The 19184-nt window shown below is 42.0% G+C and overlaps 1 protein-coding gene across 1 annotated transcript; it reads left to right on the top strand.

Annotated features, from left to right (window-relative positions):
- Positions 1-5681: 5681 nt before the first annotated feature.
- Positions 5682-7598, top strand: LOC121645066 (small EDRK-rich factor 2-like). The gene is made up of 3 exons (XM_041993375.1): positions 5682-5838; positions 6675-6783; positions 7164-7598. The coding sequence occupies exons 1-3, from the start codon at positions 5832-5834 to the stop codon at positions 7234-7236; spliced, it is 189 nt and encodes a 62-aa protein (XP_041849309.1). The 5' UTR covers positions 5682-5831; the 3' UTR covers positions 7237-7598.
- The last annotated feature ends 11586 nt before the right edge of the window (positions 7599-19184 follow it).

Here is a 19184-nt window from a genome sequence, read left to right as displayed (position 1 = left end):
TCATTAAAGTTGTGTGTGTATGTGTGTGAGTGTGTTTAGGTGTGTGTGGGTGTGTGTGTGTGTGTCATCACTAAATGGATTTAGTGTGCTCTTACCTAAGTAAGGCTAATTCATGTGATATCACCAAATTTTTTTCCAGTACTTGCATTCATTATAAACATAGCCAAAACTTTCCTCAACCCACACTGCAGGCTGCAGCATGTTTTTAGAGCTCATCTGCAAATATTAGTTTGCAGTCGTGAAAACATTTGAATTTTCTTCATACTTTGCTTTATCTGGAAGTTCTTCGAGTTTCAAAGAAATTAAATTTTAAACGTTTGACTAAAGCAGTGTTTCTCAATCCAGGCCCTCAGGACCCCCTGCCCTGCATGTTTTAGAAGTAACCCAATTTTAACATACAAGAATTAAATGAATGGCTCGTTAACGGGCTGCAAAGAACTTGATGAGAAAGTTCATTATTTTGAATCAGGTGTGTTGGAGTAAGAACACGTCTAAGACATGCAGGGCAGTGGGTCCCGAGGGCCTGGATTGAGAAACACTGGACAAAAGTCACTGTAACTGTTATAAACTTCTTGTGTCTGCCAGCACTCAAGAAAAAAAATCTTCCGTCTGACTTTTAGCTGTGTTATTTGTCAAGTAATGCTTAAAAATACTGAAGCCACAGATAACAGTAAAAAAATGGTGACAAACGACCTGTCATAAACACATTTCTGACTGAATGGTCATAATGTTTGAAGCTCCCTGTTCTACAGATGATTTTGACCTTTACAACTTTGAGGAAACACAAAAAAAGAGTAAGAATGTTCTTTTTTTTTTTTTTACTTTTAGTCCAAAAACTATGAAGTAATGATATACAGAGAGCTGCACACCAGGGTACACGTGCAGCATATAATTAAATTCTAAAAAGAATTTACTCTTCACTCAAATAGAGCACTGGTTAGACAATTGCAGCAGCAGTTTAATTACTCATTGTATTTACACAGCAATTATGTCCTTAAAATACAGCATCCACCTTTCAGCAAGAAACCCAACCCTGTATTCACTCTCCTCCTACAGCTTACTTCCACATCTGTGAAAAGATTTTAAGACTTCTATGTTGAATGTACCTTGCTCATTCTACAATAGATGTTTTGACCCACGTTTCCTTTCAAAACACGTGCAAATTTTACAAACATGTGCATTTTAAATATGTTAAATAAAACCACAAAAACATTGAGCAAATGCAAGTTCAGCTGCACACAGTAAGCTGTGTTTCAGCTACGAAGAATGTATTCTGATTTGAGCAGACATGGCTCAGTCAACAAACTTATTTAGCAGCCAGACAGTCAATAAATTCACAAAACCAAGGCTGGTTAGAAATATCCTGCAGCCTTCTTGTTAGTAGATTTCCTTTTGTACTTAATCTTTTTTTACAATAGTTTCAAAGATCTCACTTTTTGGAATAAATTTGTTTGCGTTTAGCAAGAATCTTAGCATAATGACTGTACTAAGCGCACACATAACTGTAAAATTATTCATAGTCCAGGAAGAAAATTTAGCTTGAGTCCTTTCTGAATGTGTATTTCACTTCACATTTATTTAAGCATAGTCTGCCACCTGCTGGCGATTTTAAGTTAGTGTTGTCTTTTTTTTTTTTAAGAACAATTTTCCAAATACTGTAGATTGATGTTATGGTCTCTAATCTTAAGCCATTAAATCAGCATAAATGTAAACAACATTTTCAAATGTGCAAACACAGTTTTAATTTAGGATATTTAGACCAGCAGTACTGCATATGACATGTCTAATTTTGCAGCATGACAAGTTTAAATATGTAAAAATGAACAGAAATTTAAATAAAGAATTATTAAAATCAGCAAGCAAATAGCACATTTCATTCACTCATAATGTTTAACAGACTTTAAAAAAATCATAAAATATGTAAAATGATACTAAACAAACAAAACACAGGCAGAAGACATATGCAGTTAAGATATATCAAAATTACTAAACCAAAATGAATTTTTATCAGTTGTAATGATGATAAACACATAAATAAAACATATAGTTAAAAAAAAGAGAAAACAATTTTTTTTTTTTTTTATTTGTTAGATGTTAAACTTCCAAATGCTTAAGGCTTTAATCATTCATTCCAGTAAACAGCACCAAACAATAACCAAAAACAGAACTAGCTGTTAGGCATTGGCAGAGAAGATCTGGTAAGTTTATCATGGGCACAAGCCACATGCTCAGCTCTGCTGCTCATCCCACAAATGCTTTGTCCTTACAAATGTAGTACCATCTAAAAAAGGGAAATAAAACGGCTTTCCAGTGGTATGAGATTTATTGCCAAGAACGCAACTTTCCATTCGTTGTAATAAATTAGCATGCAGAAATAAAATAATAATAAATACTTAAATGTATTATTTTAAAAACAGCAGATGGCTATACAGAATATTGAGTAGCAGCTCTGTTTCAAAATTACTTGGGTTGTGGGGTAAAATTAACTATTTGAAAATAATTTAAGTCCTAGATGATTTGAAGACCTCTGATTCTCCAAAAAACAACAAAGGCACAGACAGAGCATCCAAACTCCACTCAGAAGTTTGCATGACCTCTCTGCAAAATATCAAATTAAACATATTGTGATGTGACTGGGTGGAACTTACCTGAGCCACTTACCTGTGGCAGGGAGAGAGAGAGACTGAGCATAGGTGTGTGCAGTTAACAGAGGAGGAAATCATCAGGTTGTGATAAAGCTGGGAGGAGAAGCAGGCACATTTATGAGCTTCCTGTTAAAACTGTGTAGCACCTCTTGGGCCGGTCAGGCAAGTTAAGTAAACTCGTCTTCCCTTTCTCAATTTCTTGTATATTTTAAAAGGTCTGCAGGATTTTAACTTGTCTGAGGAGGGAAGTGTGTGTGGGAGGGTTTGAGTTAAACGGGGAGGGCATTTTGAATTTCCTTAAAGTGCATGTACGAGCACTTTACATTTCGATGGGCAATCACCCCAAAGTGCATGTGTGATGTGGTTTGTTGGTGGACTTTTGCCAAACAGTTTTAGCATGGGGTTACAGTGATCACTCTGGAATCATTAACTGCCCTGTGGAAGGTCCCCGGGTTGGATCCCTCCTCAGTTTTAGTGGACTTTATACTTAACAAAACTCGGTGTTAAATGACTATTGTCTGGTATGACTGTTTAAGGGCTTCAACATTTTAAAGGCAAGAATTTCTGCCTATGGTGAAACTGCCAAAGATTTATTGCAAGTGCACCTCCAATGGAAACTCACACAAAAAAAACAAAACAAAAACATCAACATCATAAGCTCCTGAAATGCACTATGTTGACTAAAGTATTAACGCACCTGCCTTGGCCCTGGTATGAACTCAGACATCCCATTCCTAATCAAATGGGTTTAATATGATGTTGGCCCACCTTTTGCAGCTATAACAGCTTCAACTCTTCTGGGATGGCTTTCCACAAGGTTTAGGAGCGTGTTTATATGAATTTTTGACCATTCCTCCAGAAGCCATTTGTAAGATCCGACACTGATGTTGGACGAGAAGGCCTGGTTCTCAACCCCCACTCCAATTCATACCACAGGTCTTCTATCGGGTTGAGGTCAGAACTCTGCGCAGGCCAGTCAAGTTCATCCATACTGAACTTGCCCATTCATGCCTTTATTGATCTTGCTTTGTGCACTGGAGCACAGGCATGCTGGAACAGGAAAGAGCCATTCCCAGACTGGTTCCACCAAGCTGGGAGCATGGGAGCAAATGAAGTTCCAGTGGAACTATGGGGCCAAGCTCAGCTCCTGAAAAACAACCCCAAGCCATAATTCCCCCCTCCACCAAACTTTATACATGGCACAATGCACTCAGACAAGTACAGTTCTCCTGGAGACCGCCATATCCAGACTCTTCCATCAGATTGCCAGATGGTGAAGCGTGATTCGTCACTCCAGAGAACGTGTTCCTAGTGGTCTTTGCACCACTGCATCCGACGCTTTGCATTGCTTTTGGTAATGTTTGGCTTGGATGCAGCTGCTCGGCCGTTTAAACCCAATCCACGAAGCTCTTTTCGCACTGTTCTTGAGCTGATCTGAAGGCCACATGAAGTTTGGAGGTCTGTAGCAATCTACTCTGCAGTGTCCTCCGACCTTTGCATACTATGCTTGGAACACATGGATTGGAACACCTTTTTGCAATTATTTGGATGGGCGAATGAATACTACTTCTAGCAATACAGTGTATGTCTCTTTCCCAAGGCGTATTGTTAGTCAAATCAAAAGCTTCTAATCTTTCTGGAAATCACAGATGCTGCATTTTCTAGACTAAAGAGAAATTAGACTGATTTGTTATCAGTGCAGAATTTAAAAAGCGATCATCCGTAATGGGTGTTGTTGCAAATATTTTATAAGCATTTTGATTCATTTACTCATTTATTATTCATTTACTCATTTAAGCATTCTTATTCATTTATTCATTTACATTTTATCCTTAGATTTTAGTAACATGCATTAGGCTCTGCTTTTAATTAATAGAGCTACATTATTATATTGTGGTTGTTATTCCTTCACAGCTCACAGATAATGCATTCACAAACAGGACACAAACTCATATAGGGTTACTGAGTTCAATACTGACAAAAGAGCTAAGAACTAGCGGCCTTGACAATGTTCTGGATGGCCACTAGGGAGTAATCTAAATATTGTTACATCTCTTTGCTTATCTATTCACTCCTAGCAGAACGGAATTTCCCAGTAACTCAGAAATCATTAAAAAGTACAGCCTTTGTGTAAAACTGTGGGAACAGGTAGAAAAAAGGCAGCAAAAAAGGCAGACAGATAACAGGGCAGAGCGAAGCATCTTCTTTCCTTTCAGCTCTGACGTACCCCAAAAGGAGGACCTGGAGGAATCAAATTCCCGGTAGAAGGAAGGACCACCTTGCAAAATACACATTCACATGAATGCGCACCACATGCACGCACATAGCCACAATGCATTGTATCAGTATAAATGAGGAGGATAATTTAGGTAGGCGGGTCTTTTGGCTGAACCGAAGGGTCCCGACACTTTGTGTATTAGTTGATCAGAAGCTAAGCTAACAGGCCTCCTTCTCGAGAAGATATGTATTGTTTTCTTATTACTGGCTTAACAAAGAATTGTCAATTCTACTCAAACTCTGGTGTTTTTGCCTTCTTTTAAAAATGTAGATTTTTGAACACTCTTCCTTCTGATTTACAGGTGGTGAATAAATCTTTAAAGCCAACAAAGAATATTTTAAAACTTCAGTATTAATGTTCATTCTTGCGCACAAATGCACATTAGAATGCAGAAACAAAACATAAAAACTTCCACTTGTATACCAAAACTTCCAGATCTGTGAAGATCCATATTGCTTAAGTATGGACAATTTGGAGCAACATATATTGCCATCCAGACAAGACCTTTGTTTTATGTATGTGTGTATGTGTGTACGTATGTATACAGCTAGGATCTATGGGTCGAAGTGAAAACAAACCAAGGGAACTTCTGTTTTGTTATGCTACTACTGTTATAATTATATGATACCACGAATAATAAATCCACCTAGTCTGTTTACACCAGTATCTGTTTTTAAAACAAACTCACTCAGGACACATTCTTCTGCCTTTCTCTGCGTTTTCTAAATGACGCATGCGCACTTCACGTCGGAATGTTCTGGTTCTTGTGCGGAAGTGTCGCGCATATTTGGCAGCCACAGTGAGGCGCAACCACAGCCAAAACAACTACTGGAGCGACGAGAAGGGAGCCAGCGGCCCTTTGGCTGAGCTTATCTGGATTTTGGGCGAAAGAAACGTCGATTGCTAAAATGACCAGTAAGTATCGACATTTAATTTGACTGTAAGGCATCACGTACTGCGCTCCGTTGCATGTTGTCATTGCCCTGTCACCACCAGTCCTGAGCGTAGGCCGAAATAGCTTTGTTTTCAGAGGATAGACGAAGCCCAACTAGCTAAATGTAACGTTATGTGATTCATGTCAAGTGTTGGAGCTTTTAATAGTCACTTACCTCGTCCACTGCATGTACAGTATTTTTTTTAATGAAACGGTCTTGTGCTACCCGTCTGCTAGACATGTTACATAAGACATGTACGTTGAACAGTATGGATGGGTCACTGGGCTGTTTTTTTTCGCCCGACTGTTAGCCCGAGCCCTGGCCTGCTCTTTGGACACAGGTAGCATTCACGTAAAGCAAATATTTGGATATCACAGCTGCTTTGTGATAAACTGGACATCTACAGTGTAATCAGTAAAGATGTTTTGTATAGCGCCTCAATTTTTACTGCCCGTCTTCATAAAGTCCGCTGGCTTTCGATGGAAGATGCTTTTCTTCCCTCTGTGGTGGTGTTTTGGTCTTCCAGCTGCTCTACAGCGCCTCTGCCACGTCGGCTGCTCTCAGGTTTGATGTTTTTGGTGGCGCCCTACATGATATAACTGATCTGTCAGTGTCAAATAGGGTAGTTTATAAACACAAAAACAAACAAACAAACAAACAAAAGCCCAGCAGACTTGTTTATTTTCCTCCATATATTTATTCTGTAAGAGTTCTCTACAAATGTTGGGGGGTGCAGCCCACATCTTTGTTGTGTCTCTGTCTTACTAATGTGCCATAGTTAATCTACACTGAGCTTGTCTTATGTTTGTCATTTAGGAGGAAACCAACGTGAGCTTGCACGCCAGAAAAATGCCAAGAAGCATACTGAACAGACTAAAGGGAAGAGGAATGAAGATGGGCTGTCTGCTGCTGCCCGGAAACAGCGGTGAGCACCAGGACATTAAAGAAATGGAGACACATACTTTTATTTACTACGCTGTGTCTGTACTTGACAGTTGCCCCCTTCATATATTGAAATAAAATTAAAGAATATTTCATTTATCCCCCGAAGGAAATTCTTAGATTGTAGTTGTTTTTTTAATGATTTATTTATTTGAAATGTAAATGTAATAATCTATTTTTAATAATGCTACTCTTGAAGCTTGTAAATACTAGTAATGCAGCACATTACCAAGTTGATACCCTGGCCCCAGATTATCTTTTAAAATGTGAATAGGCCTTACAGGTGCACACAAAGTTATAATTTATTCTGTACATGTTTCTCTTGATTAACCTTTCCTTTTGTAATCTTTTTTTCTCCTCAAGGGATGCTGAGATAATGCAACAAAAGCAAAAGAAGTCAGATGAAGCAGGGAAAGGAAGCACGAAGTCCAAGTAAAAAAACATTGAAGCTGGAGAACAATTCAACTCACTGCTTTGAGAACATCCCACATTCTGCATTCTTCCTGATATTTATGAGAATGGATCTGTCATTTGTTGTCTAGACTCAATAATTCAGGATCCTTCATTCTTCCCTGTGACAAATGACATTGCTTGTTGGATTTGTTAGTTTACATGGTGAAATCATGTCTCAGCAAGTTAGGGCTTGTCCCACATTGGTGCTGCATGCAGAGGAGCATCAGTGGTGTAAGCAGGATACAGCCGAACAATTCTTGATGCGAAGCATCTACGGAACAGTTATGTATTTTTGTACAAAAGTGTCCCCTGCCGGTTTCAAATAAAGTGTATCTTTTTATTTCATGCTTATTGAGTTATTCCGCCTTGGTGTTGGGGTATGTTTTTTTTTCTTTTGTATGAGTAGTTATACCTCATGGAACAGTGGAGGCTTGTATATTCTTTTGAATAAGTAAAACTATACAAAGAAAATGCACGCTTTCAGTGAGGAAAACTATACAGCTGTACAGTGTGGTGATTAGCACCACAGCCTCACAGCAAGAAGGTTGGTGGTTCGAGCCTTGGCTTGGGGGGGAGGTTCAAACCTGGGGGATATACATGTTCTCATTGTGTTCTCTCCAGCTACTCCGACTTCTTCCCACCGTCCAAAAACATGCATGCATCCCTGGTGGCTTCGGGTCTCCGGTTGTCTCCTGGGTGGGGATCTCGGCTGCTCCGCTGCTGGGTCGGCTGGGGGTTCCGGTCTGGGCGGGCGGCATTGGGTGGGCCCCGAGGTGGGACTGCCTCGTGGCGGTGGGGGGTGGCTGCCGGGGTGCCTGGGTCGGTGTCCGTCGGCCCCTGGCCGGGTGGCCGGTCGGGCCCGGGGTGGGCCGGGTGGGGGCCCCGGGCTCTGGGGTGTCGGGTCTCCCCCCTCTCCTGGGGGTGGGGGGTCTGCCGCTGCTGGGGGGGGCTGGGCCCGTCCGGGTGTGCCGTGCCGGGGGTTGGTCCGTGCCCTGGTGCTTGGTCGCAGCCCCGGAACCTGGGTGGGGGTGTGTTTGTATATAGGTGGGTGTGTGTGTGTGTGTGTGTCTCTAGGTATGCGGGTGTGTGGGTGGGTGTAGAGGGATGTGTGTGCTGTATGTGTGTGTGGGTGTGTATGAAGGTCTAGGTGTGTGCGTGTATGTGTGTGTGAGTGGTGTGCGGGTGTGTGTGTGGAGGTCTATGTGGGATGTGTGTGTGGGTGTGTGTGAAGGTGTGTATATATGAGTGTGTGCACGTGGAGGTCGAGGTGTGTGTGGAGGAGTGAAGGAGTGGGTGGAGGCGTGAGTATGTATGGAGGTGCTTATGTGTATATGCAGGTATGTATGTGAGTGTGTGTGTAGCGGTGTATGTGTATGGAGGGGTATGAGAGTGTGTGTGTATGTGGGCACCGGTGTGTGTGTTTATAGGTATGTGCGTGAAGTGTGTGTGTGTGGAGGTATGTGCACGTATTGAGGTGTTGGTGTATAGAGGTGTGTGAGAGGGTGTGTGAGTGGCTGGGGGGAAAAAAAAAAAAAAAAAAAAAAGTGTGTGCGTTTGCAGGGGGTTAGGACGTGTCCTCTGGGGGGCGCCCTGGCCGGGTGTTGGGGGCGTGGGCCTGGGGTTCCTTCCTTTGCCTCGCCCCCCTCCCACTCAGAAAGAGGAAAGTGGCCCCTTGGGCTGGTGGCAGGCCCCTGGGGGGGTTCGTGGCGTGCCTGGGTTGGGGTGCCTGCTCCGGGCCTGTGACGCCCTTCGGGGCCGGCGGGGGACGGGGGCGCCCTAAGCCACTGGCGGGTCGTCTTCCAGGGGGGAGGCTTACTCCCCTCTGGACCTACATCTCCTGACCCCTCCCCTCCCCCACTCTTCACTACATACACAGGTAGGGCTGTGGGAGGTGTGCTTGTTGCGCTGGGCGGGGCAGGGGGGTCATCATAGTGGCCCTGTTGCTTCGCCGAGCGGCAGCATGCCTCCCAGCTTTTAATTCCACTTAGTCACTGAGCACAAATAACATTTGCAACATACAAACACGTTTTGGGGGGTGGAACATGCGAGGTCAGGTGGGTGGGACTGCTCAGGTGGCCCCACCCCCTCCTCAATGCAGTTACTGCCCCCCAATTTTAACCCTCTTTTTTTAATTGCAAACAGGACATAATATATTCCATCACTAGTGGGGGAGGGAGGGGGGATGGGGTCTTCAAGCGCCCCTGTCTCCATGGATGGCCCGGGGGAGGGGCGGGGCGGGCCGGGTGGCCTGTTGCGTTGGCCCGGGGCGTAGGCGGGCTGTCCCGGGGGGTTTTGGCTGCTGGCCCTGGGGGGAAGGTGCTGTTTTGGGGGTGGGGAGTGGGGGGCGGGGTGGGGGGTTGGGGGCCTGGCTCGTGTCTCCTCGCCTCCTGGCTGGGGCTGTCCCCCCGTGGTGTGGGGTGGCGGGAGGATGGTGGTGGGGGGATGGTGTTTGTGTGTGTGTGTGTTGGGGGGGGGTGTGGGGTGTGGGTGGGAGAGTGGTGTGGGTGTGGGGGGATGGGTGGTGGAGGGATGGTGTGTGGGAGGGTGGGGTGTGTGGAGGTGGATGCGTGGTGTGTGGGAGGGGGGGTGGTGTGGGTGTGGGAGGATGAATGGTGGAGGGATGATGTATGTGTGGGAGGATGGGGTATGTGTGGGAGAATGTATGGTGCAGGGATGGGGGAGTGTGTGGGAGGATGGATGGTGGAAGGATGGTGTGTGTGCGGGAGGATGGATGGTGTATGGGAGGGAGGATGGTGTGTGTGTGGGGGAGTGGTGTATGTTTGGGAGAGTGGGTGATGGAGGGGTGGTGTGTGTGTGTGGGAGGATGGGGTACGTGAAGGTGGATGTTTGGTGTAGGAGAATGATGTATGTGTGGGAGGATGGGTAGTGGAAGGAAGGTGTGGGTGTGTGTGTATGGGAGGGGTGAAGGTGGATGAATGGTGTGTGAGAGGGAGGATGGTGTATGTGTGGGAGGATGAGTGGTGGAGGGATGATGTGTGTGTGGGAGGATGGGATAGGTGTGGGAGAGTGTATGGTGGAAGGATGGTGAGTGTGTGGGAGGAAGGATGGTGTGTGTGTGGAAGGATGGATGGTGGAAGGATGGTGTGTGTGTGTGGGAGGACAGAGTATGTGAGGGTTGAATGGTGTATGCGTGGGAGGATAAATGGAGGAGTGGAAGGAGAGTGTGTGTGTTGGTCTGGGGGGGGGCAGGACTGGTTCTCGGGGTGTGCGGCTGGGTGCTGGGGTGTGGGGCTGGCCTCTGGTGGTGGCCGTCTGGGCGGGCCGGGTCCCCCCGGGTGGCGTGCTGGCCCTCGGCCTGGGGGGGGGTGTCCCTGCGCTCCTGGGCCCGGGCCCTCTGCCCCGTCTGTCCCGGGCGGCCGGTGCCCGGGGGGGTCGGGGACTGCTGGCCTCGGCCCGCCGGGGCCGGTGCCCTGTGTCCGCGGGGCGGCTCCTGCTGGGGTCTCCTGCTGCTGCCTTCCTGGGCGGGCGAGTGGTCGTCTCTGTGGACCGGTCGGGATCTGTTGCCTGCGGGGGGGCCGGTGGCCTGGGTCTCGGGACCGCTGGCCTGACTCTGGCCTCTGTTCAAGTGAGGTGGCATCTGCATGATCACTCTGCATGGTCACTCCTTCCTGAACGTCTCCACACAGTCTTTGCGTCGCCGTGTGGCCGAGTTCTCCAACACATCCACACAGGTTTCTCTGCGCGTGTTCTTGAATACAGCAGTTTCACTTATATCTATTATCATATTTTGTTTCTTTTTTTAATTATTTCTGTTCTTATTATTATTATTACTCTTACTCTTATTATTATTATTGTTACTATTATCAACTAGTTGTGTAATGACCTACTGGCTAGGATGATCGTAGCTATATATGTTGTAAGTAGTATGGATTACATGGTCTTCTGTATGATGTTTCAAGTCCCCACCCGCACTCCCCACACCCTTTCTGTCCCTCTCTCTCCCCTCCCTCTTCTCTCTACTTTCTTTTCTCTCTCTCTCTCTCTGTCCCCTCCGGTCGAGTCCAGCATTAAGAGTCTGATTTAATAAAGTTTTTCATCAAGAGGGACTTTATACATGTAGTATAAATCCCTGCTTGATAGAGTAAAATTGCCCAGCACCAGACAGCAGCCAGACAATCATTCTGTTTGCAACGATGCTGGACAAGACAGGTTAAAAAAAAAAAACAAAAACAAAAAAAAAAAAAAAAAACATGCATGTTAGGTTAATTGGTCAACCCAAATTCTCCCTAGGATTGAGTGTATGTGTGAATGGTTGTTTGTCTCTTTCTGTGTTGGTCCTGCAATGGACTGGTGACCCGTCCAGCGTACCTCTCTCACCTGCTGAAATGCTGGGTTAGGCTCCAGCTTCCCCACGATCCGTAATGGACAAAGCGGAAATGATAATGAATAAAACTATACTGTGAAGCACCACACCATTCAAAACTGTCATTTAATTTTAGTGTTTTATATCTCAGTTAAGAAATTGTGTCCATTTCAGCAGTTTATATCTCTTAACCACATGAACCACTTCTTTCGCAAGTGGTTTTAAAGGCAGCTTTTATCCTTTTATTTTAGCCTGAATATTTTGTTTCTGTTCCTGTTGGTAACATCTTCCTTATATAGAAATAGGTATCCTGATATCAGAAACATAGACTAACATCATAAACTCAAATATTTACAACTGAACATCCCGTTAAATTAACTTGAAGGTTTATTGATGCTGTGTAATGCAAGTGTGCTAATTTTCCTGTATATAGAGGATAAACTTGTCAGTGGTACAATGACCACTGGGTGGCAGCAAACTCCACTTCATTTTAGATCGTTTTTCTACACTTAAAATTGTTTTGAGTATGCTGGTTATCTTTTTATACACACCGTCTGTCTGAAGAAAAATATTGAGGGCTTTCTATGTGCACAAGTCAAAGTCAATATTGCTCATGTTGTATGGTGCTCATCAAGTCAATAATCTTGATCTGGTTATTAGTAGCCTGGTGAATTACAAAAACCCACTTGGCTTGTGCCCTCAGTTTACAGAGTATTTAAGACTCAAATTTATCTATCTTCCATCTCGCTTAGCAAAGAGGGCAGCTGTGGGACTGAATAGTGATGAGGGACAAAATGCAGAATCAGCCAGTTGTGTAAATTTGAGAAAATTCAATCCTTATCCGCTATCATCCCCCCATACCCTACGCACAGCTTTGCATAGATATCACCTAAAATCAAGCATAAGCCAACAACAGGCAGGTTGTGGAGTGTAACAGGAATTTTTATTTTTTATTTATTTTAATAGATCATGGAAGGAACTCAGAGGTATTGAAATGCAAAGAAAAGCTGCAGTCAGCTTGTGTAATTAGATTCATATGTGGAGACTCATCTCCTCAGCCTCTTGCTGAATTTTGTAAGATATGGAAGCACTGGGGAAAATGCATTGTTGTGCTTTATGTAATTTACAATTCTGAGCAACCCAGTGTCAAAGTCCAAGTCAGGAGGAAGATGAACAATCACGCACTGCATTTTGCTGACCATTCATATGTTAAAATAGTGTAAGATCACACATTTTTCAGCCTGGAAATTAAGCCAGTTTCCAAGTTTCTTTCCACAATGACCTTCATATGTTGATTAAAAATTTAGAAGAAAAGAATATAAGATAAAAAAAAATAAAATAATAAAATAAAATACAAGTAGCAGAACGGTACCAGACTGGATGTACTAAATTCTAGGAGTAACTGATTTATTCCACTTCTATCACTGTACTGCATTTAAAAAGGTTTGATAACATTAAATTTAGCTTCAGGAATTATACATCCTTTAATTTTCTTGCATGTTGTGTTCTTGTGCTCAGAATGGTAATTTTCCTTTTCCTAATTTTCCAGTTTTTCTGTCTGTATATATATTGCCTTGGTTTTTGTGTTTATAAGTGTGGAACTCATTTTAAACTTGTGGACAACACCCATTTTTCTCCTCCTGTTTTGGGCTTATCCGATTAGTGGTAACAGGTATGGCTGATTGCTGGCCAAATGACAGTGGAGAACAAAGAGGCCAAAAGCAGACTGGTGTGAGAGCCCCTGGTGTGTTGTCCTGCCCCAACCCTGCTATTTGTGTGTCTGGTCTTCCGTGGCTGTGACAAGTGGCCATCACCGTCTAGCTGCCACTGGGATTCTGGCCTGCACTATCCTCAGTTCTGGGTCTACATCATGTCCAGCCCATGCAAAGCGGCTGTGAAGTTGGCTTGAAGTTAGTGGGAGATTGATTGGTCTGCTCCCAGTTTGATGTGAGGGTGTGTTGGGCCATCACTTGTGCAGAACGAACTGTGTTTGTGGACTTGTGGGACTTTGAGAATACCATAGCTGATAAGGTCACTGCTTGGGCAAGAATCCACATGACCAGCTCAGGAACTCTAGGACGAGCTGTCTGCGTGGGGCCGTAAGAAGAGCACTGTGACCAGAGCTCCAACCCAGGTGGACAAATTCTTAAGACATTAAGAATAAAATGATTGACTTTTATACTCGGGCTGTTCTGTTGTGATTGCTCCCACCAAACCACAATCTTGCAGGTACATTTTATCCCAGTTTTACTGGGTGGCATTGTTGGATCAGTTGTTGTTCTACTTATTCAATGTTTTACAGATTGCTTACTTTTTGGGGGGGTTATTAGTGTCCTTTATTTGAAAGTAGTTTGACAGGATAGGGGTCAAAGAGCGTGCAAAGATGACATGTGGGAAAGAGCCTCAGGTCAGGCTGGTTGCATTGAGAAAATTCAGTCTCTGTGCATAAACATGCATACTCAACCAGTTGGGATACCAGACAATTTCTCACCTTCAGTGCTTAAGAGTTTTAAAAAAATGTACGTTTGCGTGTTACAGCAGGTCACGCGAAGGCTGCTTTCTAAACAAAAGCCTAGGAAAATGTTGTCTCATAATTTCTCACAAGTATTGATTGTAACTCTATATTTTGGAGATGTGGACAAATGGGTCTATTATATACTTTCTGTTGAGATTGAGCTCCCCATAATCCCAATGCTAAGAGCCACTGATGCAGGTTTGTGCTTTTTCTCAGTGTCTCAGGTGGGAGTTTCTGGATGCTTAGTCTCACTATGGTTACTCTAGTGTCCTATATTTGTCAGACTGACAAAAAGATCTCTGAAAACTTATGCAGTCACAGCTTTCCTACATGCAGCTGTCTTTAGGGGTTATTAGTCTACCAAATAACAGGTTTGGGACTTTGTGATAACTCAAAATGAGTGAAACACATGAAACATGTTTACATCTTGTCATCATGTGTTAATAAGTGCAAGCTGATAAAAAATTTAAATGAAAGGTAAAACACAATTAAGTTAAAAAAGGATCTGAGCACCTATTGAAGCAACAGCAGCCCCCATGTACAATGTCTGACCACTCTGCTTACATATTAACTCATTATTACAGCCTGATCACATGTTTAGGAAAGGTTGTTCTTTAAAGAAAAATATGAATGTCACATTGTTAATGGTTGATGAATACAGGTTTAGCCTTTACAATGGATAAAGCAGCTCTGTAATTCAACACAGCTTTAAACAGATCATGTCCTAACAGCTTATTAAACACAGACTTCTTGAGGAATGATGGATGTTATTGATTTTCTCACTGATTAATGGCCACAATGTGCTGTAGGCGCAATGCTTCAACACAAGGGTTCTGTGTTTCATAGTTTTATGAGGCAGGAAAATACTTTCGTATGAAAAAAAGAAGCTCGCTTTACAATCTACGTGTCAGTACATGATAAAATAATGATTCTGATCCTACAGTACATGTTAAATTTAGGTAAATGGAACCTCAGATGAACAACACATATAACTGAGTATGCGTCGCAATTAAAACTTACATCAACTGTCCAGCACAGTGGTGGAAGGGTGATGGTTTGGGTTTGGTCTGTTAAAGGTGGCTCTACAACAGGGGTGTCCAGCTCCAGTACTTGAAGCCTGTATTTCTGCACGTTTTAGCAGTTCCCCTGCTCCAACACACCTGATTCTAATTAAATGTCTCTCTTCAACAGCTTGTTGTCAAGTTCTGTCCCAAGCACATTGACCCATTAATCAGATCAAGGTGTGCTACAGCAGGAAACGTCTAAAACCTGCAGCACTGTGGTCCTTGAAGATAGACTTTGGACACCACTGCTCGACAAGATACTGTATGTCATTAAACTTCTGCCTAATGAAGCTGCTGTTTCATACAGATGTTTTTAAATGTTTCATTAACAACTGTCATTTTAATATTAATTGATATGCAATCTGAAAAAGATGAAAACTAGTACATGCTGACATGGAACACACGATTGCTTGTTATGATTATCAATCCTAAATTCATTATATGTCCCTAAAAAGCATAAATTAAAAATTACTTTGCCTTCAATTGGATGGTGACGTTTCGTAAAACAACAAATCAAAACAATTTATAGTGATTTATGGTTATGGCATAGATTACATTATCAATATAGTTAAACTTTCCATGTATTTCAACTCCATCAATAATCATGTCAACAGATCTGAGTGAAAACATTATCCTTGTCATCATCAAAAATCCTTAATATAAATAACTCAAGACTTTATTTTATACTTAATTTTCTTTCTAGGAAATGTTCATCTTGAGCATGATTGCTTTGTTCCCATTTATTTTGGCTGTGTGAAATCACAGTGACGGATCAAAAGATGTAAATAATAAGTTACCGATGTGATGTCATGGGTGCAAACTAACCACAGAACCTCTTTAAGCTTGCCAGCAGCATTGATACAGCTGTTGCCGTGTTACAGTTTTAAAAAAGCCAAAGAGATTGATGTTTGTTTAAATTTCCTTCTGGGACAAATAAAGTATTTTTATTTCATTTAATTTAATATTCTATGTTTGTTTTGCCCGAGACGTTCTGAAAGCAAATTTCAACAGTATCAGGAGGCAGAACTGGGTCCAGTTTAATGCTTGCAAAAATCTGTGCTGTTACTGGTTACTGTTTGTACAAAAGCCCCGTTTTGTTGGTCTGTCCTTAAAATGCTGAGCCTCTAACTCTTGCGGACTTTCAATTTTTTACTTTTCTTTTACACAAACTGGTCAGTTTGCAGCTTGTATGTTTTTCATATCTGACTGCTCAGCAGTACAGTTCTAACAGTAAACAGGGGGAAGGGATGTCAGAAGACAAGTGTTAAAATAGAAATATGCAAATACCTGTGACAGTAAGTGATTCTTAAACTTGATCACATGGTGTTCAGATTCCAAAGTTTTCCGAGATTTTCTTTTGCAGTTTAAAATTATTTTTCACTCTTTATTTATCTATTTATCCCAGTCTCTGTGTGGCTGTTGTAGCATCATTCCGACAGTTTTAAAATACTGTCAATTTTCAGTAGCTGTCTTGTCTAAAAATCCAACCAACCGAACAAACAAGCAAAGTAAAAAAAAAACTGGAACAGTCATGGTGATTGATAGGACGACCCAAATGTCATATGAAAGCACAAGACTTTAACGTAACAAACATTACCATGCAGTCACAAAATTTAAAATCCAAAACAGAAATCCAAATGACTGGTGCAGCAAGAAATAAAAATTGGGCAAGACTGGAAATGAAAGATATATGGCAAAGAACAACAGAAATGGATAGGGGGATGATAGAGAGCAGAATATAGACAAACATGGCACAGGTGTATCAGTCTGTAATACCAAGGAAAATTAAGTGCCTGGTTAAAAATTCAGCTAAATTAGCTGTGACATGAACACCCAGTGTTCATGGGGAGATGATTTGGCAGGTGTGACCTGAGGTGTGTAGTCTGAATTGACTTAAAAGATCTTCCATTTTCCTTCATTGACTGTGAAATAAAAATCTGATTTTCAATTTCATCAACACAATGTTTACCATGAAATATGCAACACAACTGTAATTGTTTTCAGGGCTGCAGCAAACAAAAGTCACTTTTCACAGTGCAGTGATGTGTTAATAATGAATTGCAAATTACCATCTTTGCTCTTCATCAAGTAGTCGGTGACAGCAGATGAGCTGCTGGCGTTGAAAGTAAATGGGATGTGTCACAGGACGTCAGCAGAGAAAGAATACACAAAGACATGAGCTTTTAATGTGAGGACAAAACAATATAGGGAAATGACAAATAGCTTGTTTGTTTATTTTACTAAACTTAAGTCATTTATATTAAATAACAGCTCTTTACAGTCAGTTTCAGGTAGTCCTTCAATCTATGTTACCTGAACAGGTTTCAGATAGATAGGTAGGCTTTCTTCTGTTAGCAGGAGTCTTGTTACACCATCAAATAAAGACTTTTCTGCAGCAAATTGTTCAGAGGAAACTTTGCTGGACAATAAATTTACCATGGTAAAGAGTTAATTGCTATCAAGTGCATACATGAATTGTAACAGGTAAGTTAATAAGATTAACAGTTGTACAGCTTGGTCTTTTCCTCCAAACTCAGTAGTGTTTTACACCTGCATCCAGAACCACTGCAGATGTGCAAACACCTGCTCCTCCTTTAATACTTCAACAATTCTGCAGCATCTGATCTTGGCAGATCCCTGCTATACCTGCAATACCTACAATACACAGATGTGGACTGCTCCAGGTTATATAACTCCATCTAGCCCAATTTATTCCTGTGCATGACAGAGAGAGGTACAAGCCACAGGATATCACTTTTTAGGCCCTCACTTTATCTGCTTTGACTTCACAAGTGAAACCCTGGGGGTAATCTGGAATCAAGACAATAACTTCCTATTGCATTCCCAACTCAATGTTTCCTGTCTCAAGAGTGAATTTGAACATACTTTTGCCCTGCTTAAGATTGACCTTGACAAAGTAATGAATTATCATCAACATCTAAGTACGTCTTATAAATATTAAATGCTTCTCCGGAATAAGCTACACCTATAAGTACATTTATGAGTACACTTATAAGCTGCTGCTACAAGAAAATGTGTGCGAGTGTAATGTGTTGCTTTTGACTGAATTCATAAATATCTGTAAATGATCAGTAATAAACCTGTTTTCAATGTTCTCAGAAGCTAAGAATAAAACATATCCCAGTGAGAGTTTGGTGGTTGAGACCAAATGGCCAAACCTGACATCCTAAACTGCATTCACTCACTAACCACTGCCTCCAGAGCACCACACAGATAAAAGCTGTCTTTGCACAACAGCAACAGATGACTGTTCTTTTTTCTTTTCTCTTTGGGATCTGTACATTTGCTGTGTGGCTTCATTATAAGACAGTATGTTGTGAATCATGCAAAATGCTTGGATGTTTGCAGATGTTTTGTGAAAATGGTGGACAGTTGCATGTAGTAACAATATGCTGGAGGATGGTGTGGTTTGTGAATGAGCCTTCTGGTTTGACAAGAGCAAAGAGAGAGAAAGATGACAGACTTAACAATTCAGTGCACTTTACACAAGCCAAAATTCAAACTTGAGGCTAGTAGTGTAGTACACTACAAACCAACGGGTGACATCATTGTTTCCATCTCTAGCTTTTAAATAGTCTGCCAGGTTCTTCTATGTCCACTGTTTAATGTTAAAACAGATTACACACATTTTGTCAGGAAAATGACAAAAAAGCCTAATGTAAAATGCTTACATTTATCGTACTTCACTACATGCAATTTGGAAACAGATTCTTCGAGCAACTTAATTAAAATGCCACTTTAACTGATGGTTTATCGAAAGGCAGCAATAAACTGATTTTTATTAACTGAAATGTGTTTTTATTGTAGGTGCCACTATTTGGACCTTATATTACATAACACTGATGTAATGTGTGTGCATAATATTGCAAGTTTTTGTCATACCTAAAGTGATATGAAGATCCATTATCTTAAAAATCATGTGCTAAAATCAGTCAATTCTGTCAGTAAAGTATATAAGAGATCAGACTAAAGTAATCCACAGCAGGAAAAGGACTAACACATGCATG

The sequence above is a fragment of the Melanotaenia boesemani genome, chromosome 1 (genome assembly GCF_017639745.1).
Source record: "Melanotaenia boesemani isolate fMelBoe1 chromosome 1, fMelBoe1.pri, whole genome shotgun sequence".
NCBI classification, from domain to species: Eukaryota; Metazoa; Chordata; class Actinopteri; order Atheriniformes; family Melanotaeniidae; genus Melanotaenia; species Melanotaenia boesemani.
Note: the sequence above shows the minus strand (reverse complement) of the source record. Positions and strands in the feature narration are given on the sequence as shown.